General features: G+C 38.2%; 1 protein-coding gene across 4 annotated transcripts in view; it reads right to left on the bottom strand.

The window, feature by feature from the left end:
• Positions 1-25413, bottom strand: part of USP9X (ubiquitin specific peptidase 9 X-linked) — a 204930-nt gene that overhangs the window by 40992 nt on the left and 138525 nt on the right. For 3 of the 4 annotated variants that reach the window (XM_084641441.1, XM_084641444.1, XM_084641442.1), the window contains 8 exons: positions 23016-23182; positions 14185-14293; positions 13354-13500; positions 13086-13232; positions 11686-11908; positions 5509-5729; positions 4865-5055; positions 4296-4469 (listed from right to left, as the gene is read on the bottom strand). In XM_084641441.1, coding sequence (XP_084497567.1) covers positions 4296-4469; positions 4865-5055; positions 5509-5729; positions 11686-11908; positions 13086-13232; positions 13354-13500; positions 14185-14293; positions 23016-23182 — 1379 coding nt within the window. The remainder of the gene's footprint in view (positions 1-4295; positions 4470-4864; positions 5056-5508; positions 5730-11685; positions 11909-13085; positions 13233-13353; positions 13501-14184; positions 14294-23015; positions 23183-25413) is intronic. The other variant, XM_084641443.1, reaches the window with a different exon arrangement.

The raw sequence follows: 25413 nt of genomic DNA, 5'->3' as shown, positions 1-25413 counted from the left end.
TGCATTTTTTTTTTTTATAAGTAACACATCAGATTATACTTTTTTCTGTGTAGAGTGTTTGACTACACAACGTATAGTCAGTTTCACTGGTTCCTTTGTACAGTCACTCAGTCTCTCCTGCTGAGCAGGACTCTGGCACAGCAACAGTACAGAAAAATATTTTAGAGAGAGGAAAATGCAACTGTAAAACCACAAAATTGGTAGGGGCAGTCAGAGGCAAGTATAGTACCTGAAACTACTTTTAGCTCATGTGTTCGAAAGTGCATACACAGGCTAAGAATAATTGGATTTTTACTGGTAAATGTGGGTAAACATCTATTTCACTGCGCACATACAAACAGATGAAAAATAATGCCACTAATAATAAGCAAACTGGACAGATAGGCAAAGTAAGAAAAATGCTGCTTGAGAACTTAAGGTATGATTTAAAGATATTTACTTTGTATATTTTGATGTGATGTTAACAATTTGTGTTTTAACTGTTGTAAAATTTTAACTTTTTGAATCACAACATCTACTGTTCTACATTATGGCCTGACCCTCCACCATAATTTCCAACAACTGTGAAGATTTTGATAAAAATAAAAATATAAATATTAAAAACATTGATATCTGTCAAAACTATAAAAATTAAATAGAAATTCTGTCAAACCTATGCATACATTTTAAGCTGATATCCCTTTAATTATAGGTAAGAAACAATGTAAGAAAAATTACACGCAACTGTCTCTTGCTAAGTTAAGGATAAAACAATTTTTAAAAATCCCCTTTTTTAGTAAGAATAGAACTGTGGTCATTTAATTAGTGAGCTGCAAAGCTTTAAATCACTTGTACACTCCTATAGGCTCAGTACTGTAAACACACTACTAGGTGAGATGTTTACTACTTTGAATAGTACCATTTATTTTAACAGTTCTATTTACCGCAGTGAATTCCCTGACTAGCAGCAGTTTTGCTTGATTGGGTCCTAAAAGCAGCAAATATATGTATCTCTTTAAACATGTCAGACCTGTGTTTTAACAAAATCTGAGACAATTATGAGACCCTGAGGAAAACGAGCAGACGACTCCTGTTTCCTCTTCCAGAGAGGGACTGATGTTGTACCTACCATAAATACAGGCTGAAAGAGCTGTTCTATTCACACAAAATCTTTTTGGAATGAAATTCTTAATGCTTAGTCTCAAATTAAAGCTCCAAGAAAATGTAAAAAAAAAAAAAAAATCAAATCTATTTTTGAGTTATATAAGCATGAAAAATGATGCATTCCAATGATCCAAATATACATTAATGTATATAAGTAAAAAATGAGAATGAAGAACCCAGATGCTGCATGGTCACTCAGTTGGGCAGCAAAACAAAACAATCTTGAATCTTATTCATATGAGCTCAAAACTATCACCTGGTTTTGTTGAAACTTCATACACACAGTCCTTTAACTTTAAGGAAAGGGTTTGTCTGCACACTGACTTGCACTAGTTTAGTTAAACTAGTGCAAACCCGTGCATGGACAACCCTTATTCTGATTTAGTGTAAATCTGACCTAACTTAAACAACCCTGGTTTAACCCAGTTTAAATCAGTTTAAAATTGCAACTTTTGTTAAAGCAGTGCAACTGTGTTTAGACGAGCCATATATCTGGAACATGAGAAAATTCATAACCCTTCCCCAAAAACAACACTTATGAGTAAAAAAAATCACTGTAACTATCTTTTGGTCTTTGTAATATCACTCAGAGAAAAAGTCTGGATCTCAGGATTCTCAGCATTCTGAACAGCTCTTTCCAATTTTTGTTAAAACATGTAATATCACTACTATATTTTAACAGCTAGATATTCTCCCATTTTTGGGGCTCTCAAACAACTTTTTAATTAATCTTTTGCAGTTCAGTAATCAACTATAATATACCCAAAAGTAAGTTTTGTATGTTTTATAATCAAAAACAAATGGTAAAAATTAGAGACCACCACCTGAATTGTTCTATTACATTACAACTTTTTAAAAGTATTTTTGGAAATTTTTCTATTTCTTCCATTAATAGTAATCCTACTTCTTTCAAGATATCAGTGTAGGCTAGTAAGCCGAGTATGCATTTAGGGTCCATGCCAGGTATGTAGTACATTTGCTGAAGCTTGCACTGCACTGTCTTCACTACTGTTACCTGCACTAGTTGGATTCACACTAGTTTAGGTAGGCTATCCTGTACACAGATTTTACTGTGTACACATACCCCGAAACACAAATAGGTTATGACTGAAGAGCTCCTCTAACCTACAAATGATCTAATCTGCTGTTAACCTTAGAGCTTCAAGAAAATTCAAGTGGGAATGTATTATTGTATTATATATTAATTTACCCATTCACTTTACTTTCAATGATCTTATTCTGATAATATTATAGTATTTTCTATTAATTATGCACTTTTCAATCTTTGTCCTCAAGGCACTTATTTTAAGAAGCTCATAGAAATTACTTAATTTTCCTAAACTTCAAAAAAGGTGGCAGATGTTTATCTTTAGGATTATTCATTACATGCATTTTTCAGCACCTCACATCTTTTAACCATCTAAGGTATCTTGACAGACTTGCTTAACTCTCAAGAAATGAGTGGACAAGCGTGCACTGACAGAAGATTGTACTTTTATAACCCAATTTCCAGCTGTAATTTTTTCCATAGTTGACCTTTTATTATCTGGAGTTTGGCTTTCCCAACTTGATAAACTATAGTAAGTACTTTATATTAGAGCTAAAGTGATGGCTTCAAACAGCCACCCTAGGAGGGTATATTTAGCTTCCTATCTGAAAATCTACAAGATAGAGACTTTACAAATCAGTTGACACTTTCTGGCATGTCTGACTTAATGCGTTCTGATGTGACCTTCAAATTAACAAATCAGAGCAATGAAGCAGCAATATATGGAGACAATCAATTAGGACATATCCTGGACAGTAGCTGACCTTATTGATATTTATCAAATGAAAGGAAACTGAATAGATCAAAAGGGTTCTGCCTGTTCTACACAAATGTAAAGAATCTTTTTCTCTAACTTGTAAGCTGTTGTATACTCTCCTCTATTCTAGGCTTCTATGATAAAATTACTATTATTTTGAATCCATTCCTTCAAAACATTCAGTGACACCACCTATATAACACTCATGAATTTGGAACTTTTACTTCCCTGCCATCTCTCTCACTCTATTTACCACCAGCCTCCTCCTCCTCCCAAGACACCATTCTTCCAGGGCCATCCTTTTTGCTAATAGATACTGTTACATAAGTCTGGTAGAAACAAACCCATAAGCCAGCTAAACCAAATATTTTCAAAGGCCAAGAAGTAAACATACAACCACACAAGTTCCTGAACTTTGAGAAACACCCAGGTTATTACACATCTCTGTCATTTTACACACATTTAGCCTTTTCGTATGGGGAAGGAACACTTTTTTTTAAATTAAAAAAATCCAATGTTTTTAGCAACTTGCAGTATTTTTGCTTTCTTCTAGCAAGAGAGACATATTAAACTCATAGCTAGCAGGTACTTACTTCTCTTAACATTATTTCTTGAAGTGGTTACAGTGCGTGCCCAGTAATTCAACTGGGGTCAACAAAACAATCATAATAAAATCCAACTGGATCATTATTGACCAAATCTGCCTTTTCTGTTCGTTTCCAATAAAGTTATATTTCTCAATAAAAAGGTACACAAAATTTTAGGACACAGATACATTGGCAATTTAGGAGACAGTTGCACCTTTCATAAATATATTTAAGTATACGTTATTTTAAATAAGAAATAATTGTATACTACTATAATATCTGATTTAATTCACACCTTTTTTATTTAATGGAAATAGCTTGGTGCTTGAACTGAACAGAAATAAACATGCAATATGGTCAACTGGGTCTTCATCATGTTGTTCTAGGGTGAAAACAGCAGTGGGGCATGTTTTAGGACTTTGCAAAGTGCATTTGGTCCTAGGCACCCCTGTTCTAGTACAGATGGTTTGTGTTCACAGAGTGATTTAGAAATTTTTGAACACAGTTGATAGTGGGGAGCAATAAGACCAACAGAAACACTAACACACTGTAAATATTGTTAAGACTTTGGCCAAACACGATAGCAATTTCCGTTAAAGGCAAAATATATCCTCAATATTAATGGGGTTTTCCAACGTACGCTTCTTCTAACAGAAAGACTTTTATAAGGCAGTTTATTTGCTTTACAACATTTTTGTAACCATCTTCTCTCATAAATGTAGAATGTTTTACTGTGAAAAAGGTGAAACGAAACACTTACCTATGTGGGCATCCTTGACAAATCTTCTGATCAGCGAAGGACCCTCCCAAAACCTTACTTAACATGGCTGGATGCCCCAAAGCTTTTAAAGCTTCATCTAGACTGTCCACCAAGGAATTAAAAAATTCTAAAGCATCATGTTGTTCACGGAGATTAACAGGTTCACCCCAAAGTCTAAAAAGAAAAAAAAATGTTTTGGGGGTATTTTTGGAGGAGAGAAAAATACACTGAAATTATAATACCTCTATTCACTTTTACTGAGCATAGTTAACTGATTGCTTATGGTGTTGTGCATCAACTGGCACAAAAACTAAACATTCCCTTTCACATATAACCTAATATCTGGCTGATAAGTCTCAAAAATTGCTAGAGTTCAAAGATGTCGCTGTTACTTCTGCTCAATTCAGCTTACTTTTTCACCATTCTAAATAGCACATATAAAACCACATGAATCTTTAAATTTATACAAACTGTTTATGTCTAATACTTTTTTCATATCACTGACTTCTATTATATTTTAATAGTCTCAGCGACCAGAAATCAATAGTAAAAACCAATTCTCTATTTACCTGAATTGTTTCCAAAACCCTCTTGGTACGTAGTATTGTAGTCTGGAAGCTGCTAAATGACCAAAGATGACTTGGAGATGTCTCAGAACTCCAATATTGTATTCTTTTCTATCTTCTGTTTTACTTAACACTGGTTTATCTTCATACTGATGTGGATAACCAAACACATCATCCCGAGGATCTACATTGCTCTATCAATCAAAAACACAGTCATGTAATCTTCATTAACATAATGAATAGAAGCAGAATATAGGAGAACTAAAACTAGCAACAAGGCAACATGTACAGTATGGTGCACTCTTCGTTTACAGAACGATTATCGGAAAAAACTAGTAACTTGTGTATTGTTTCCTCTATTTTAACTTATACATGCTACATGTAGACTGTTTAATCGACATTGTAGATGACATTTTCAATCATGTATTCCATCTGAGGGAGAAAAAATGAAGGGGAAAAAGCAAGCCTGACCTTTAATCTTTTGGACCTTCTACTTTAGTCTATAACATTTCCAAATAAGAAATATTAGGTTACAGTTTTGTTGCCAGAAATGTAAGGAAAACCCATTAAAATAAAATTCTATCTGATGAAAAAAGTTATGACTTAAACGTATTAAAACAGATGACCAGCAAGTTCTGTACAATTACCTCATTGTCCTGCTTCTCATCCCCAGACATATCATCGTCTACATCACTGCCTGTGCCTTCAATTGCAAGAATACCATTTCTGATAGCTGGAATCATGTATAGCTGCTGAATGACAGAATTCATGTAACAAGTAGCACCAGCATTTTTTAATCCTACAAATCCCTTTGATGGCCGAGGCCCAACAGGTGGCAAATATTCCCATTCTGTAAGTGCTTCACAAGCTACAAGAGAATAACCAAAATTGATTTTAAAATTATTTTATTACAAAACAATATCTATTATGATAATCAAGGCAATTCCATAAAACTGAAATTACTATTTGTTCACAACGTTATATTAAACGAAGTTTAACTTACCAAACCTTCAAACAGAAAATAGTTAAAAACCTCTAAAATTGATGCCCGCATTTGTTGCCAATGACAGTTTAAGTGCAACCTTTAAGTACACTATCTTATATAACCAACTTAAAAATAACTATAGCTAGTGCCAAATTAGCAGCAGAAGTACTTATTCCCTTGAGACCAGTGATTTGCCTTTTAAAGACACTTAAGTTGAAGAATTCAAAATCCACTAGCAATGACAAGGAATCAGAGTTCAGAATACTGCACCAGTTTGGCTCTGTAACTTGTTTCCTTATTAAAAGTAAATAAATGTCTTAGAAGAATACTTCTCTAGTCAGACTATACTCCTCTTAAATCTCTTATTCTACATCATGTTTATTTATGCCACACATTTTACTTCACAGTTGAAAGCAATTTCACATAAAGATATCAATATGGCTTACGGTTGGGTTTTCTCTGAAAATGGGTGTTATTTACAACTGGAGGTTCTTCGAGATGTGTGGTCCCTATCTGTATTCCATATGTGAGTTCGCTCCATGTGTCCAAGACTGGAGACTTCTAGCAAGTAGAGTGCACTGGTCCACCCCTGAACAGTTGCTTCCCTCATGCTCTGCACCAAAGGAATAAAGGATGGTGCGGACCGATGCCTCTCCAATTCCTTCTCTTACCATGAATCAGATAGGATTCAAAGCTAAGGGGAAGGAAAGCAGGCAGTGGAATATAGATAAGGACCACACATGCCTAAGCAGGTCCAGTTTCAAGTAAGTAACCTCCATTTCTTCTTTGAGAGCTGGTTTCTATGTGTATTTTCACATGTGGGTAATTGGTAAGCAGTACATAAACAGGAGCAGGGAGCAAGGATGCAATTGGTACAGATGTCTGTAATACTGCTGTCCCAACAGGTGGATCTGCAGAAGAGGTCTGGACTAAGGCATAATGTTAAGGTATGGATGGAACTCCAAGTTGCAGCTTTACAAATGTTCAAAGAGATGCTACAGAGGTTGCCTGTGCTCTAGTGGAACGGGCCCTCACCCTTTCCAGGGGAAGAATTACACACTGATGATAAAGAATGATACAGCTGGACATCTACTTAGAGTCTCTGATCCAATAATGCTTGTCCCCATGATCGCTCTGCTATCGTGACAAACAGTCTACGTGTTTTCCTAATTGGTTTCTTTCTTTCTTTGCAGATATATTGCCTACAGCTCTTCGCTGTAGAAGACAGTCCACCTCCTGACAGAGGATTTCCTTGTGAGCATGGTCCCTGAAAAAGGGTCAGCAAGGGCATGGTCCCTGAAGAGGGGGAAGAGACTCGATAGTGCAGTTGGACGGAATGATCTCTAGTACCCACCTGTGACCTGTTATTCCCCTTCAGTTGTGGGTGAAAAGGGTGAGTCGACCAAAGGTTTGGGGGGCAGAAGGGAGTGATATCAATAAGGGTACATGGTTCTCAAGCATCCCATCAAAAGTAACCTGGTTGGTGGATGGAGGTTGAATGGATGTAGCTGTGGTGGAGAAAGCTGCATATATAGGCCTTTATGCCCTCTGACGTTTGCACAGAAGTTTTTAAGGGACTGGTTGTAGAACACCTAAGGGAAAGGTCTTAGCTTGTACACTTGGTTTATGGTGTTTTCTCTTTGGGGCCAGGGTATAAATACTCAAGGAGTGGAGAGTTGTCCTGGAGTCCTCAGCAAGCATAAAGATTAATCAGTCTTTTCATTTAATAGATTAGGGTCCTCAAAGGGCAAGTCCTCAATGGTATTCTGGACTTCCCTAAGGAACCCCAAGAAGTGGAGCCAAGGTTCACGCCTCATCACTACAGCTGTAGCTATACCTCTAGATGCAGTATTAGCCATGACCACTGCACCCTGAAGCTTAGCCATCAGTTTACCTTCATCGATGAGGACTTGAAATTGGGCTCTGGTCCTCCTGAGGGAATTTGTCTTTGAACTTCAAGTGTTTGTGAAAACATTTTTTGCCAATAGAGACTCATAGTTAGCAATTTTGAACAGAAGGCTGGTGGATAAAAATATCTCCTTTCTCTAGAGGGTCAAGGTATTTAAGCACCTTGTCTGCAAGGATTGCCTTGCAGTGCTATAAGCATGGATGTCTTAGTGGCTGCTTGTACTACTAGGGAGTTGTGGGCAGCGGGAGTAAACAGAAACTCCGTCCCTTTAGCTGGTACAAAATATTGCCTCTCAGCCATTATTGGGATGGGAAATTAGGAAGAAGGAGTATGCTAAACTATCCTGGCTGGTTCCACACTGGCCTTGTTTGCTGAAGGAGTATGCTAAACTATCCTGGCTGGTTCCACACTGGCCTTGTTTGCTGGGTGGGTCACCTGACCAGGATTCAGAGGGCTGCAAACTGTCAAATGGAATCTGGATCTCACTCCGCACCTTCTGCAGGAGCTTTTGATGTTGCCCATGGTAGTCAGGTGGGGATGGCAAGGATGGGGTAATTGCCTCATCAGATGAGGAAGGTGACACCATCAGAATCATTGGTACTGGTGAATCTGGTTCGATTTCTTGTATACTGACATTAGCTAGAGGAGGAAGGCCAGCAGTATCCATGTACTAATCTGGGGTGTCTAATGTAGGGATCTTATGGGCATCAATATGGCCAGTATGAAGGATCAACCCATTGGGGGGACCCCAAGACACTGGGTACCACTGGTCCCGTGGGTACTCATATTTGAGTGGAGGATGGATCCAAGACCTCCTAGAGTCTCTGTCCAGACTAGTCTCCTTCTGTGGCAGCAATGGCTTATGTAGAACATCTGAGCCAGCCAACTAAAAGGTAAGTTCTGGTTCCAACAGCAATGCTGTTGGTACTAGTGAGTGAATGTTCCAACTTGTGGACAGGATATGGAGTATCCTTTTCTCCTTAAGGTAGTTCCTCCTCCAGTGTGGAGATGTCACTCAGGAGAACCAGACCCGAAGGGAGAGGCAATTGAGGATAAGGAAGGGTGAAAATATCCTCTGAAAAGGTACAGGTTTCAGTCCATCCTGGAGGGTGAAGTGTCCCGATGGTTATATGCAGCATATCCATGGTCATGGTGGTCTGTGGGTCCTTCTGGGGACAAGACAATACCATGTAAGAGGAGTCCTATCTGGAGTTCCTAGTTGGTGTCAGCAGGTGTTGATCCTTTGGCTCAAGAGCTGGATTACTATAATGGGATCCATTGGTACCATTCTCCTTTGCACCTTATCCTCATAATTTGGAGGTTTAGATGATCATAGGTCCTTAGGACCCAATCATGAGGACTTGCCCAACTTGGACAGAGTAGGAGAGGGATCCTTTCTTTTAGGAGAAGACCTGGAGGGGGATCTGTTCTTGAGTATATTAGTGTGCCCTTTAGTCTCATCAAAAGCCCAGACGTAGTGATTCCCTGGGCTTAGCAGATCTGGCCTCTGCTTCTGAGCTTGTGCTTGAAGGGATGGTGTTTTACAATGGTATCAATTTGTGAGCAAGACGGTTTCCCTGGCCTGGATCCACGTGGGGTCCCATGGCTTTCCCCATGAGGTACTTCTTCAGTCAGAACTCTTGTCCCTCACAGGTTTGGAGAGGGAGAGTGGCAGCTGCTGACCTTAGCAGAGATATTAGCCTCCCCAAGACTGTAAAGGAAACACTGGTGTTCATCACTGACCGAGAAGATGACAGCTCTTAAACCCTAGGACTCTAAGCACAGTCCTTTTCCACAAGAAGAGGATCCCCAAGATGGGGAGAAACTAAACTAAACTAGACTATAAAAATACTAAAATGCTTAAACACTATGAATACTAAAACTATATACAATTATATTTACAGGTTTTGAAAGACTATGCAAAGATAGCTTCAGACACAGGATTCTGACTCAGGCCATGAGACAATAAGAAGGAACTTGAGCGGTGTTGGTCTGCACCACTCCTTATGCTCTCAGTAAAGAACACGAGGGAGCAACTTGACAGAGGCCCAGACTAACAGAGTACTTGCTAGAAGTCTTTGGTCTCAGGTGCATGAAGTGCATGCATGCCATGTGTGGAATACACATAGGAACAAGCACTTGAACTATTCCTTGCATCCACACCCCCAGACTCTCAACTAGTCTTTTACTGTCACCAAGTAAGCTAAAATCAGTGACCAACAGGCCAACCTAGTGATGTCCCAGCAACATTGTAATGCAAGCAACTCTGATTTGAAAGTGACCTATAAATTTATTCCCCATAAGCTTGTGATCCATTGTGTATATAACACACTTAGGCTCCCGTGCCTTTGCCATTCCTATGAAAATCCATCCAAATTTGGAGAAAAGTTATAAGCCTTTGAAAAAATCGCTGTTTGCATATGCTCAGTAGACTTTAGACTATAGTAACTAAATTCCCTGAAGATTCCATCTGCACTGGGCATGCTACAGCCCAAGGGTCTTCAGGACTTTCCCTGCAACTCTGCTGGGTCTGGGCACCGGAACTGAGAGAAGGGAGATGGTCTCCTGGGCTCTCAGGGTACGTCTATACTGCAACATCAGCCCCTGCTTGAGCCTGGACTCAAGGCTAGCCTCCCTTGTGTCTATACTGTAATTGTGCTAACCCAGGGCTCTAATGCACAGTCCCAGGATCCTGCAGGGCTGGAGTGTCCAAGTTTGAGTCAAGCTGGGACCCAGGTTTCAAGCCCTACTGCTTTGCAGTGTAGATGCAGCCCCACTTGACTCAGGTCCCGGGAGTCATCTGGAAGTATCCCACAATTCCATGGGACAACTTAGTCCTCTCTATCCCAACAATCTGGAATCCACTCTATTGAAAATGGAAGCCACAATCCCTCTGCAAACTGCAGAAATCCAGGTCAGTGTTAACCCATTCTGGTCTGATCACCTATTTGCAAGCACACTATCAGAGAGCCTCCTGGTTTTGCAATGCAGAGAAAACAGATCAAACCTTTTGCAAAGCAAGCTGCTTCCTGGTAATGTTCAGGGTGGGCAGTAAAGTTTTCCCACAGCACTTTATGGTCCTAGGGCTAGAGCAGCCACATGGAGGGGATGGAGGTGCACCATGGGAAGCCTAGGGATTCTAGGATATGGTTACTTTGACTCAGGTTTGCACACTGCATTACGGATGCCAGAGCCCTTGGTTTGAGCATGGGTCAAAAAATTCTTAACCTAGTTAAAATACAATGTATTTTATATTGGGCTTACATTGCAGTGTAGACCCTCAATGACCCTCCTGCTGGACCCAGGCAGCACAGAGGAGGAAGCTGCCAGATTCAAACGCAAAAGAAACAAGAAGCAGACCTGTGGGGGAGCGTGTGGGTGGAGGTAAACTGAGACAAGGAGGCTGTGGCAGAGACTAACACTGGAGGCTAGGGATTGGGATGTGTCATGACTGCAACTGTCTAATCAAGAAGATGGACTAAGGAGTAGAAAAAGGTGATGGGAGACCAATCTGAGGAGGAGCTGGAAGAACTGGGACTGACTGAGACAAGTAGACAGGGGATGAAGGACACAAATAGGGCAAGGAGTTCAGGGAGGGAGACAGGGAGTATGGGGGTGGAAAAGAAACTGGGACAGTCTGGGCAAGGAGACTGGGATGTTATTAAAGACGATCATAATGCATAAAAACCATGGGGCCAAAGTAAGGCTGCAGAAGCAACCTTAACACTGGTATTCCCTAACTTTGTAGTGATTGACTTTACAAACTTAAAGTTAAAGATTCTTTTAATCGGTGTGTATGTGGAGGGGTGTAATTAGCATCAAAATCAGTTGACACCACAAGTTACTCGTATAAGTGGGAGGAAACACTTACATACATTATAATACATAGATTAAATAATTAGAAAATAGATGGTTAAAAATACTACATACTAGTTATTGCTGTACCTATGTAATACATTTCAGTCAAGGTGTCTACTATTTGTTTGAGGTTTCGGACACACCCCACTGCTAGTGCAACTAGCAACTCAAAACCAGCATTAATGGTAGCTGGTGAACTACAGACTGGTATGGCTTGCTCAGCAGGCAGTTCTCCATTTCTCATGTATTGTAAATATACATTGGAAGCTGGAAAGATGAAGTCATCTATCAATTCCTGAAAAACAGAAAAGTTGTTACCCGTTACTATTAAAAAACTGAAGTATTTTTCAACAGTCTGGAAAGCTTTACATTTATGAGAGAGATGACTGAAAAGAATATAGATAAGCTAAAATGTATTTCATTCTATAATAAAGAAGAGCCTAAAAAATTTGAAGTGGTAGTCTTATTTTTTTGGAAATATTCTATCTTCAAGTTAACTCTCTTTTTAGAATTCAATTGTAAGTCTCTAATCAATCTGGATCAGTGACAAATCTTGCTAAATTAGTGTATCACCTTTGGAAAGTACTATTCTAGCTGTTGCTTTGTGTTCTCAACAAGAGAGCTTCAAAGCTCAGAGATATCACCCTACTCATGCACAGAAAACACTTGATTAACTATTCAGACATGATGGAGTTGTACATAAACTTGAACACAAAAGAATAATAAATTAATTAGCAAGAGCTAATAGACAATTTGGGACATGAAAGGAAAGAATCTCTGTGCTCTATATCTGTCTCACTATGCATAGTTTGTCAAGCTAACTTGTTGCTTCAGTTTCCCCAGCTGCAAAGCAGAATATAAGTAAGGCCCTACTTGAACTGTGGGAAGATTTTCAAAAAATTGCGGCTGAATTCTGAACAAGCCATAGAAAATTGCAGAAAAGTAATAATGGAAATTATTTGCGGTAATAAAGTCTGTTATTACTTTTCTGTGATTTTCTGCTGTTGGCCGCCCAGGCTGAGAGTAGGAACACTGGGCTGCTTCTGCTGTTGGTTGCCCGGAGCTGACAGTGGGGGCTCCCATGGTCAGCCTCAAGCATGGTGGGACTCCTGCTATCAAAATTGTGGTGGAAGCTAAATATTGTGGAATATGCAATTTCTGCAATATTATAAGTGGGGCCTTACATATAAAGTTATCTCACTAAGTTGTAACAGATCAACAAACGGTGGTCTGAAGATGTAAAAGGCAATGTAAACGCTAAGTATTCTTAATAGACCAACATGTCCATTATACTTTGAAAAGTTTAATAAATTCCAAGTAGAACCATTTGCTTTACAAACAAAAAATGCTTCATGGAATGAGGCACTTTTGTGGTTCCATTCTGTAAAATAAAAAGTTTCTCCACATTTTTTTTTTACTGGTTTCAAAGTAGCGATATTCAAAATTAACATATAATACAAACTGTAACTTACTTTAATGAGATTAGCACCTCCCTTTTCACAACCAATATGATATTTCTTTTCAGGAGTTTGGAATGCCAACAACTCTTTTGTTACTCCAAGGTGGCCTTCCAAGATCGTCTCTTCAACACCTGTTTCTCCTGTTCTTTTCACTTCATCCTAATATTTTAAAAAAGTTAGAAGGCTTGAAATTATGTATCTTTTGTGAAATTTACAACTAAACTTTAATCTGAATTTTTGGAAGACCAATCTCTATAATTCACCTGATATTACAACTTACCCTAATCCTTTTAAGCCAGTCTATTTCATTATTAAGAAGAACTTCAGCATTGGGCACATTAATATTACTGTTGTAAGCGTAGTTAAGAAGGTGTCTTAATAGGGTGAAGTAGTCTCCTGAATGCTTAGCTCTCTCTCTTGCAGTACTCTAACACAAATATAAATAAATAAATTTATAAATGCCTTTTTTATTTAGAGCCACTAAACCCAGACAATTTTTTCCTAAGCTGAATAGAACTGTAATAGAAAAATAAAATGAAAAAGTTTAATATTTGAAGAGATTAACAGTTGTGTGTAAACTTAAAAATGACAATTTATTTTGGAACTAAATACTTGAAAAGCAGCTTCTTTCACTAACTTGTAAAGATCAACTGAGGAGATAAAACGTTTAATACAGAGCCAGAAGTACACTGAGTTTGAAAGTCCTGACAGGTACAGAAAATGAAGGATGAACTGCTTCACAAATATGTAGCTTAAAAACAAATTTATTCATAATTTATGCATATTTATCTAATTTGCTAAGGAATAAACATTTCAAAAGAAGTTTTGCCATTCACTTTTAAAATAGTTACATTTTAAAAAATATATTTTTAGTATTTGTGTAAGAGACCATTTTTACCGCTATCAAATTGGAATGATCCTACAACGCATTGCAACACAAGAGCCATAGCAGCATAATTAAAGAAAAAACGTTCAAAACATGTAAATTCAAGTGCATTATACATGGTAGTAAGGTACTCTTAATTGAAATTATTTTTTATCTTATCACTCATTTCTTATAGAACATCAAACTGTACTAGAATAATGGAAGTGTTAATTTCAAATGCCTTACCCCTAACACAGTAAACAGCAGTGTAATGAAGAAAAGCAGAGGTCTCTGTCCCATACAACACCTGGTAGCCATTAAAAAGAATTGCTCCTGTGCCATCTGACGAACAGTTCTGAAAACAGTGAAAAAAACATTTAATTTTTCCTATAAAGGATAAATACAATTTTAATGTGGGCTAAAAAAAATACCTCTTGAAATCCATGAAAATTTTTGTTAAAAGAGAAAAACACACAACTGTAAATTATATGTTAAACTGCACAATATAGTCTTTTTTGGCAAAATGTAAGCAACAACAATACCTTCACATTTTAGTTATTGTCCCTCATTTGTTTTTTCTTTCAAGAGAATCACTATTTATAAACCAAAAACTATAAAAGAACCAACCATTAATACGACAAACTTTTAAATCTCTCACCTTGCCCTTTAAAACAAGATGAGCAAAAAATCAATGATGTTGTCTTTTAGTATAAGTGAAGGTGATCTGCAAACAGATTTAACAAACACCCACAATTTTGTATGACTGCCAGCCCTTGCTCCATGGCCCAATACCAACATGGTGACATTAACCCCATACTGGAATCCACTAGAGAGCGTGGGGTGGTCTATTCAGTACTTAAAAAAACAAAAAGGCCCCAATACGTTTGTAGACTGCAGCTTCTTTTTAAATATCTTTTATTCCATAGGGTGTAAACTGCATTAAAAGAACCTTTGCAAAACTATGCAATACAAATAAGAACAGTTTATTTCCTAGACTGTCTCCTTATTCTATAGCAGATGTAACTTCACCTGCAGACTTATATGCATTGGGGCATCAAATGAAGTCAAAACTGATGACCGGGACTTTAGTGAGATATGAGAATGCAAAGTTTAAAACAAATTACATCCTGAATGCCCTCTACCTTTGCTATTTGTGAATTTCAGCATATAATTCTCAAGTTACTGGACTTCTGGCATCCTAATTGCAAATCATATTTAAAAAAATCAGAGTTGAAATGATTTATGAGCACGATGTACCTAATTAAGATTCTTCTAGTCAAGTAGTACGACTTGCTGAGAATCCCCTTAAGTGATCCACGTTTAAAATTAAATGCATATACTGCAAAGTAGGGGAGGAAGACAAGGATGTAATCAGAACACATAAGGAAAGCTCTCTGAATATTCAAGCGGCTGGAAAGGATAGAGAATTGAGACGATCATGCAACATAACATACAGCAATACTGAATCAACATGTAACATGCAGCAACATATACATGTAAAAAAGAACAATACCATATGTTCACAAATGGTTGGAATTCGATGAAACTTAGTTTCACCATTTAAAATAAAATAGAAACTGGAATATGCAAAAAAAGTGCTATTTAAAAGATATTTTTAAGCATAAGGTAATTTTTATTTGGCAAACACATAACAGGAAAAACAAACAGGCCAAGTTCTCCAAACCAACCAACACACACACACACACACACGTCTTTGTCATTGTGAACTGTCATCACACTAAGAGACTAACCAATTTATTTGAGCATAAGCTTTCGTGAGCTACAGCTCACTTCATCGAATGCATACTGTGGAAAGTTTAGAAGATATTATATACACACAAAGCATGAAAAAATACCTCCTCCCACCCCACTCTCCTGCTGGTAATAGCTTATCTAAAGTGATCACTCTCCTTACAATGTGTATGATGATCAAGGTGGGCCATTTCCAGCACAAATCCAGGTTTTCTCACATCACTGTGAGAGAAGCAATTAAAATATACTTTAATAGAATTGATCAGTTCAGGAAAACATCATCCCTGTTCAGTTCCTTCCACCTTTAAATGCCTAGATCTGCAATGAATCCACACTCTGTGCATCTAGTGAACCAAGTGCTGTGTCATTGAAGCCTATTCAGCCACAGACAAAGCGTATTCCAAAATGGATCAGATCCCATTCATTGTATTCCACAGCGGCCTTCTGGGCAGAAGATATGGGCGCCACAACAGGGGAAATCTGTAAAATTGCCACCTTGTCAACCATCAAGACTGTTGCATCCGATGAAGTGAGCTGTAGCTCATGAAAGCTTATGCTTAAATAAATTTGTTAGTCTCTAAGGTGCCACAAGTACTCCTTTTCTTTTTGCGAATACAGACTAACATGGCTGCTACTCTGAAACCTGTCATAAAACACTGTAAGCCTTATTTTTCACTCCCAAGCAGAAGTGTCTTTTTAGCAGGAAGATGCTCCAAGAGGTGATCCCAAAATTACTAATCTCTCTTACTGTAGGGAGGGGGAAATATTCCTCTATTTTTGTTCTCCCTTCATACTCATTTTTTCTTACTGCTCTTTCTCCCCGAGTACAAGATAATTGGAACAATTCAAGAATGGAAAAAATGTACCAGATTTCTTTTCTGTGACTGACTTCTTTTCAGTTCCACCCCCGCTGAGTGAATTTTTTCTGGATATATATACGATGACCTATTCAAGGTTCATGTCTATATATATTTAGCACAATGAAAGAAGGTATTAGAAGATTATAACCTCTTAATAAAACTTTAATGATTCCATGCATCTGTGAAAGTACTCATCAAGCATGAGAGTGGGAGGGGAATAGCTAATGCTCTGGAACTTTTTGGATGAGTCTGAACTGCCACTAGTAGTTTCAAGAAGAGAGACACTACCCATGTCCAGAAAGGAATTCTGTTGTACAAAATGACTTCATTTAATCATTTTATCTGATAGATCTTAGTGTGATGAGTCCAAAGAGCAACCGTTTTTCCTCTTGAAAAAAGCAGTAAATCTTGTACCTTTTAACAGCAGAGATTTGGTGACCACTATGCCTTTATGGGCCACAAATATGAAGTAATTGTATACAGTAGATTTTGAATAGATGGGTTAAGAGAGATCCCAGACACGGAAGATCGAGATAACTGCTGGTTTGGTTAGAGACGCTGCTCTAACAAACTTGGAGGCTGATCTACATCAGACTTGGATGAGTCTGAGACTGGTTTATACTAACACATGGGATGCAATGGTGGTTGGTACATGGTCAGGTTTAGTTCCATCCTGTATGGAACGCGGAAGAGCTGAAACACTTGATATTTCCTAGGACTGATCTATTGTGAACACCAGTGGGATGGATGGAAGGCTTGCAGCACCTGCTATTTTGAAAGAATATTGCCATGTTTAGGAATTCAACAGTCCTGGAATAAGTGCTCCTGCCTGTTAGTAAGCTGATAGAGTGGAGACATGAGATCTCTACTTGGTCTGAGTACCATACCTTCAATATCTGTTTTGGGGGATGAGAACAACAGCTGTCTTACTCCTTTTTTCATCTTTTGACATACTTAGCCTAATAGTGAAAGAGTGGAGGAAAGCCAATCTGCAAATTTGTGAGCCTGTTTCCTGATGAAGGAGAGCCTTGCCTTTGTGTTACATCTAGATAGCTCTATGGCATCTCTGAGTGGTGTAGCTTTGAAATATGAGCAGAAACACTTTTGTTGCGGGGACAATTTAAGGACCATTCTGAGGTGTTTACCTGTTAATTGTTCAGCCAGTCTCCTCTTCTTTTCAGGGTATTCCCTTATATTTTATTGCCATAACAGAAGGTAGGTGACATTTTGCCCACAAAAGAATCCAAATTTCTCTGACATTTTGATTTGAGTTTCTTGAACCCTGCTGCTTATTTATGTATGCCAGGAGCATTGTGTTGCCTGACTCAAACAGCATTTGCCTTGCTCTCAGGTGATCTGGGAAGTCCAAAAGAGCCAATTCAACTACTTTCCTCTAGGAAGTGATAATTCTGAAGATACGACGCTATGAAGATCTGACCATGCCCACCTTCCCCATGTATTATGGTTCTTCAGCTATGATCAAAGATTTGGGGGAAGTGGGGAGAGGAGATTGCAATCATATTCCAGGTCCCCAAAAATAAATCTGGAAACTCTTTCTTATGTGATCTTGCCTGTTGAATAATCTCTTTGCATGAGATCAGAAGACTTATGTCCTGGATATAGATGGAAGAATGACACTTCAGAAGTCAGTCCTTGGATCTTATTAACCCCTCTCTGCTTTAGGAAAACTGACTTATCTCTATCTTGACTCTGAAAAGAGAGATTCTTTAAATTGATCATAAATGCATATTGTCAAAGAATGGAGAGGGCCCTCTGGGTTACTTCTAGTGGTTCCAGGAGAATGCTGTTCTGATGAGCAGGTCCTCTAAGAATCGGTATAGAGAAGTTCCTAGAGTTCTCAGCTGGGTTATCACCACTACTAATAGTTTTACAAACACTTGAGGTAGACAACTGACCAAAGGGTAACTTATTGTATTGACTGTGCTGACATCCTTCATTTTGCTAAATCTGGCTTGCTTCACCACGATGGTGGAGAAGGGAAAACCAGAGATAAGAAGCTCAGTGGGTGGCCCCATATAAGTGGACGAGTCCCTTAAATTTTAGCACATGTGAGAGAGAGAGAGAAAAATTGTTAGCTAATGACACCATATAATCTTTAAAGGCTGGGATCGTAATGGATGACTCAGGAGAACTAAAGTGCTGCTCTGTTTAGCAAGTTGGACACAGAATTAAGACATGAGGGAAAAAAGGGGTGTGGGTCAAGCCGCAGAACGCAGGTATGTTTGAACTGCCTCTAGCGGTTGCAGGAAGAAAGACACAGTACAATTGTCCCATATACTGAGAAAGGTCAGGATACAGAAACAGAACAAAATTTCTCAAAACTAAAGCACCACTTCAAATTTGGCCCCAGTTAGCAGCAGTCAAAAGTAAACACTGTCTCTTAGCTGTTCACTTGTAGTCTCTAACCTAGCAGTCAAAGGCATAACAAGATCTAATGGCTGGAAGCTGAAGCCAGCAAAGTTCTGACTGGTAATAAGATAGTTTTAACAGCAAGGTAATTAAACACTGGATTACCAAAAGGACCTTATAAATTCTCCATCATTTGGAGTCTTCAAATCAAGACTAAATGTTTTTCTAAAACATGCTCTAGCTTGGCCACAAATTGTGGTAAGATGCAAGATCCAGAGTGAAATTCTACAACCTATGTTAAGCAGCAGCTCAGTTTAGATCAAAATGGTCCCTTTCTGGCCTTCGAATTTATGCATACTCAATTCGAATTCTGTAGTCCAATTACTGATGCATAAATGCCAAGAACAGAAAACTCATTATTACAAATGGCATCTTTGACAACCAGTTTTAGCAGTCTCCTATGACTGAAGGGGTCTGGATACATAGCTTTGAGGTGGGGTTGATATGCTATTACTATATGCTTTCTGTAAACAGGTTACTTCACTTTCTAGTGCAGTCAATCCAATACCTTTCATAAGTAAATTTACTTGAAGATTTAAAATTCATTCTAAATGTAATTTGTAAGATGTTTGTAAGTTAATTCTGTGACTTATCAGCACTGAGAAATATACAGCATGTTATACTTGCATCAGATGTTTATGCGAATGCCAAATATAGTTAAATGTTAAGTTAAATGTCAGTTCTTGCAGCAATACAAGCAGTTGCTAATTATCATTAAAACATGATTTGTCATTACAAAATAACAGATGTCATTCATAGTAATAAAAGACTAACCTAAATAGTTATTCTGGTTGCTCCTTTCAATGTCAAAATATTAGCCACACTAGCAGGACCAAACAAATTAAATCAGGGGTGGCCAAACTGTGGCTTGTGAGCTGCATGCAGCTCTTTTACAGTTAAAGTGTGGTTGCGGGGGGGGGGTGGTGGTGGTGGTGGGGAGTGCACACGCTTAGAACCTTTACCTTGCAGTGGGATGGTGGAGTAGGGGCTTCTGCCCAGCGGGGAGGGGGATCTTGGGACTTCAGCCCTGTGGAGCACGCCTGCTGGGGCTTCAGCAGGAGTGGGGCTGAAACTCTGAGCCCCAGCAGGTGCCTCCCGAGGGGCTGAAGCTCCAACCCCCGGCCAGTGTGCCCCATCTCTTGAACTTCTGAAGACTGTCATATAAGGCTCAGTAACTTGGGCCACCTCTGGATTAAATTATATAGTGAAAGGAAACTTAATGCAAAGTGGTCTATTGAATGCTCATGTAGAAAAAAATTCAATAGTGGAGGGATGCCCAAGTGTGATCCATGACAGACTACCAGGTCTCACATAAAAAAAATTCAAAAAGTGTGTAACTGCAGATCACAAATTCCTTGCCTTGTCAAAAAACCCAGTTGAAAGAGGATGCAGAAATCTATTTGCTTGAGATACCACTTTTAGCTGCTATGACAAAAAGAGTATACTGCTGGAAAAGTCACAATAAATCAAACACAACAGTTATGTTGTTGGAAAAAACAGAAGACCTAGACTGACATTTCATGCAGAAGATTTTATAGTACAATGGTCTTTATTTTAAAATAAACTACTTCAAATTTAAAAGTTACTGGAGTTAACCAAGCATCAAGCCATTTAGTAATGGAGACTATATGAAGCAGTGTGTAACACACACTGCAGATGTGTATCCCTAAAGGGAACTTTCTCTCAACAGTGCTTGATATGTGCTGCACAAACACTGCATGGCACATATTAGATATAACTGGACATGGACGACCTCATCATGAATGGTGGGTACCTCACCTACATCAATCAAAAATTGCAGGGGAATGTATATTTTGCCTCATCTACATTTGATTGTCTTTCCAACTCTGAAGGAAAACAAATTTCTACACACACACACAGAGTCTGATGAGATGAAAATCTTGATTGATCTATGCAGTGTTTCATTTCCCAATAAATGCAACATACTTCTAGATCATTTAACACATGGAGTGTGAGACCCACTTCCTAGAATTCAGATCTTATGAGGTATTTATCTCTGTAAAGGAAAATGCTACTATTAAACCAAATGCAGATGCCAGATTCTTGAATAACCTTATACTAAACTATCTCAGAGATGTCAGGCATTATTCAAGCTTGCACAGTCAGGACTGCACAGCTTTGTACGAAAAAAAGTCTTCCAACGTTCAAGAAGAGGTGAACAATGAACAACTTTACATATATCTCTGCTACAACCACCCTCCAAGTTTGATGTGTAATGTGCATACACTTGGAACCAAAAAACCCCTTGATTTTATATTACAGAAAGGCTGCTCTAAAAATACAAGAGATTGGTGAAAAAGAAGTCTATTTAATATCTGTTAGCGTGATTAAAAATAAAGTTAAGCACATTTTGTCTGTCTGCATTTTTTTTTACTACAAGCTATGAAAACTAATATGTAAATTAATTAGATGTGGATCTCAAACTTTTGTGAAGCTGCTAAAGCAACAATCAGTATCACAAGGTACTAGCAGCCTTGTTAACTGCAGCCTATGATAATGCAGGGATACTTAATCGTACGGCTAAAGAACACTACTGTAAACTGTAACACAGTAGTGAGGAATGATACTTACCATTTTGTTGTGATTGATACTCAAAATATTCATGAACAAAATACTACGGGCAATGGGCCTATTACTGTTCTTCAGGTCACATTTTACTGCTATATGTTTAGGATTCATAGAATTCATTTGCGATAACTGATTTCAGAAGTTGAAAAAACAGCATCTTGAAACACATTGTGTGTCAGTTGCTTTCACACCCACAGTCTGGCCTTTTGACGGCTTTCAAGCAAACCAAAAGATAGAATGTGTCCTTGCTTCAGGTCAACGTGAAGTAATTATGCTTATTCTCTGGTATTAAGCCTCCCCACTCCCTGCAAAAAACTTCATACCTGAAGTTCATGTTCCTTGTGGCTATCCTCAGCTCATATATAACTAAGTTCATTTATCCTGGTACCAGTGATTCAGTCTTTGAAACACCTGTCTTAGATAACATTCACTCTGGCTGACGTGGATTGCTATATTAAGAGGCAACCACATTTCAAGTGTTTCTCAACGGAAAGGATTTGTTAGGAGATACACACAGAAAAAATATTTTTCCAACACTAGTGTATAAGATGTGCTATATGCTAAAGAAAATGTCTGGAAAGTTAATCACAGAACTTCATGCAGAGTAGTGTAGAAATCTTTACAGCTTGTCACATCTAGATGGAAAAGAAATCAAACACTGTGGGTGAAACCCTGACTCCATATAAGTCTATTTCAAAACTTGTATTGACTTCAATGGGGCTAGGATTTAACCCAGATAACTAACATTCCACAGATTGGACAATCATGACTTAACTCACTTACCTATTGTTGATCTTTCAAAATACAAACTCAACAAAATAAAACAACTTTTTTGAATGGCATTAAATACAACATTTACTGGTCTTTTTGGAAGCTTAATAAGCACTCTGTCAAGTCAGTTGGACATTTATAATACATTAAGGGTTCTCCCTCTTACCAGTAAAAGAAAAGGATTAGAGTTTTTGAACAAATGAGTACAAGTGGAAAAAGTAACAACATTAGTGTTACTAATACATGCATCACATTATGAACGAAAGTCAGAATGGCCAAATACCCTCTTCAGGATTTCTAAAACACTATTTTCTGGTTTAACTGACTTTTGAAATAAACAGCACAATGCTTAGTGGTACTGAACACCTGCAACTCACTGATTTCAGTGAAAGTTGGTGAGACACAGCAATATAACTTTGTAACTAGGTTCTAAGCAGCATACTAATACATATTTGTACATGAGTAACCAGTTAATCATAAAAAAGCAAACGTATTTTGAACTTAACACAAAGCAAACCAACACTGAAAGTCTTTAGTATTTCTGTACAAAAAACCCCCTTGTAGTTAAAAAGATGATAAATAGCTGCAACATCTACTTTGTGTTTTAGATTAGTTTGTACAGTGTTTTGAAGAGGTAAAACGCTATACAAGTGCTATTTATTTTAAATCACTTACTTGCTGTGACAGTGCAATAGCAAGTCAATGATAAATGTCTGCCATGCCTTTTCTTTACTAAGTGCATCCAATGCTGTTGGAATCAAAGCAAAACACAAGGTCATCACCTCCAAAGCTTCACAGCAAACTTGTTCATCTTCCATGTCTGGCTCATTGCCTGCATTTGTCTGTAAAGTGAATCAAATGAACAGCATGAATGGATATGGAAAAGTGCAACAAATCTGCCTGGCATCTAGCTATACACTTAAAACACAAGGGGATACCAAGAGTTTGTGTACCAATGCCCAGCTAAATCTACAATGCAAGTTATCACATACATTGATTCAGTCCTCTCTCCCCTAAACTCTTTCCACTCACCTGCTGCCTTGTGTCTTAAATTATAGGTTCTCTGGGGTAGGAACTGTCTTAGTATATATCTAGTAAAGTGAAGTGCTGACCTGTTTGGGTCCTGCAGGTGCTAGTGTAACAGAACGAATACATAGTAATATATGCAGAAGAGACTGTGCCTTTTTATACTTAAGTTACAAGCACTTGGATCTTAGTTATAATTGTTTAGTTACTTTTCCTTCCACTTTTACATTGGTAGCGTCTTAAATACAATATTAACCAATTTCTTTCCCGCCCTTGTCACATTAGTATGCCTTAATATTATTCCACCCTCCCATCCCCCAATTAAAGTTTCTCAATACTACTTGTCAAACTAACACATGAAGATATGGACTGTATAAAGCACCACATAACAAAATGCATAGTTATACCAGATTAGTAAAGGCAAAGCTCAGAAAAAAAGATGCAAAATAGGATGCCTATCCTTTTGGTACATAACTGAAATCCTCTCCAGCAAAAGACAGTTCACCTAGTCCAACTCAACAATCATTCCCTCTAAAGAGATAAGAAAGCAAAACAGCTTAGAAAAATTTTATTTCTATTGGGGGGGTGGGGGGGACCTACAAACTGCTTAAGGCTTTAGACACCCTAACACACAACTACAATACTATTCAAATCTCAGAAGCATTAAAATGATCAATTCAGAGAAGCTCAGCCAGCCACTTACAAAAACTAAAGCATATTCTCAGTCTTCTTCAAAATTCTTATGAATAAGCAGACCCCCATTTAGAGTGAGCATATTCACACATACTGTATACTTACATGTATTAAAAATACTCATTTAATGTTAAGACTGAGAAATTAAGCACTCAAGGACCCAGAAAAAAGTTCTGGTCCCCTCAGGTAAGGGACCAGATCCCCAGTAGGCAATAGAGACAAAGTCAGCTGCGACAACACAGGCTGCATGGCAGTCCCATTGCAACACAAAGCCAGACAGCTGCAGGGTCATCCCAGGAACAAGGTAGTATGAACCCAAGCCCATGGGACAGGATGTTCCGCAGTACATTTCAGGGTGTGCATGGAGGGCCAAGATCCTGGAAGGTCCTATACACCCTTGGGCAACACCACCATGTTTTTATATGTTCCGGAAGAGTCATTACTTCGCAAACTGTGCAGAAGGAGGAGGGATGAATATTGGGTTGGAGTTTGGGGGAAGACCACGGAAGCGCGAATATCAGTTTTGTGGAAGAACTGAGGTGCAAAAATGGAGGAGCTAGCGGATAGAAGTTACTATCACTGTATGTTACTGCTAGTTGCTCACATTTTTTTTTTCCAATAAAAAGAAAAAAGTTTCCAATGCAGTGCAAATGTGGAGTTTAAAATTTTGCAAGCAGAGCTGTTCTTCAAATACAGCAGAGTTGTCCCTGAGGAGTTGGTCTATGGTTCTAAGGTGCTCAGGACCTATTTGACTAACTGAGGTTCTTAGTACTCCTTTCCTAAAATCAGAAAAGAATAGAATTTTCTTCAGATCAAATAAGCCAAATTTGAATGGTCATCTTTTGATCATTTTTGATCAGACATGAAATTTTTTTGACTGGAATACAGCCACTCCACCATACCTTCTTGCATAACTAAAAAATGGCTGAACTGATTTTGCCAAAGTTTCTACAAGGTGATTTTAAAAAAAAAAGCAAGCACAGGATATAAAAAATTAACTGGTTTGAAAAAGCTTTGCGCCAATAGAACATATGCCAAATTTCAACCTTAACCATCGCCAACAGTTATTATATGACAGTATTATAGAGGGGTATATACACACACACACACAATATGCATTTTAGATGACAGATAGAAAGATCACAGGGTTAAGTATGTGGGAAGAAGAGAAGGGTAGAGTATCTTGTGTTAGCCTTCTCACAGGGGTGATTTTCACCCCAAGTGAAAACTGGGTGAGTATCTAAAACAAATGTGAGAAATTCCTGAAGCAAAGTTAAATGGCATTTAAAATTAATGTGCAGGAAACATTCTCATCTTGTGTACAATTCTCAACATCATTCGTCCAACTATAGTT

Source organism: Lepidochelys olivacea (assembly GCF_965140295.1).
Source record: "Lepidochelys olivacea isolate rLepOli2 genome assembly, chromosome: 1".
In the NCBI taxonomy this organism is placed as follows: domain Eukaryota; kingdom Metazoa; phylum Chordata; order Testudines; family Cheloniidae; genus Lepidochelys; species Lepidochelys olivacea.
Note: the sequence above shows the minus strand (reverse complement) of the source record. Positions and strands in the feature narration are given on the sequence as shown.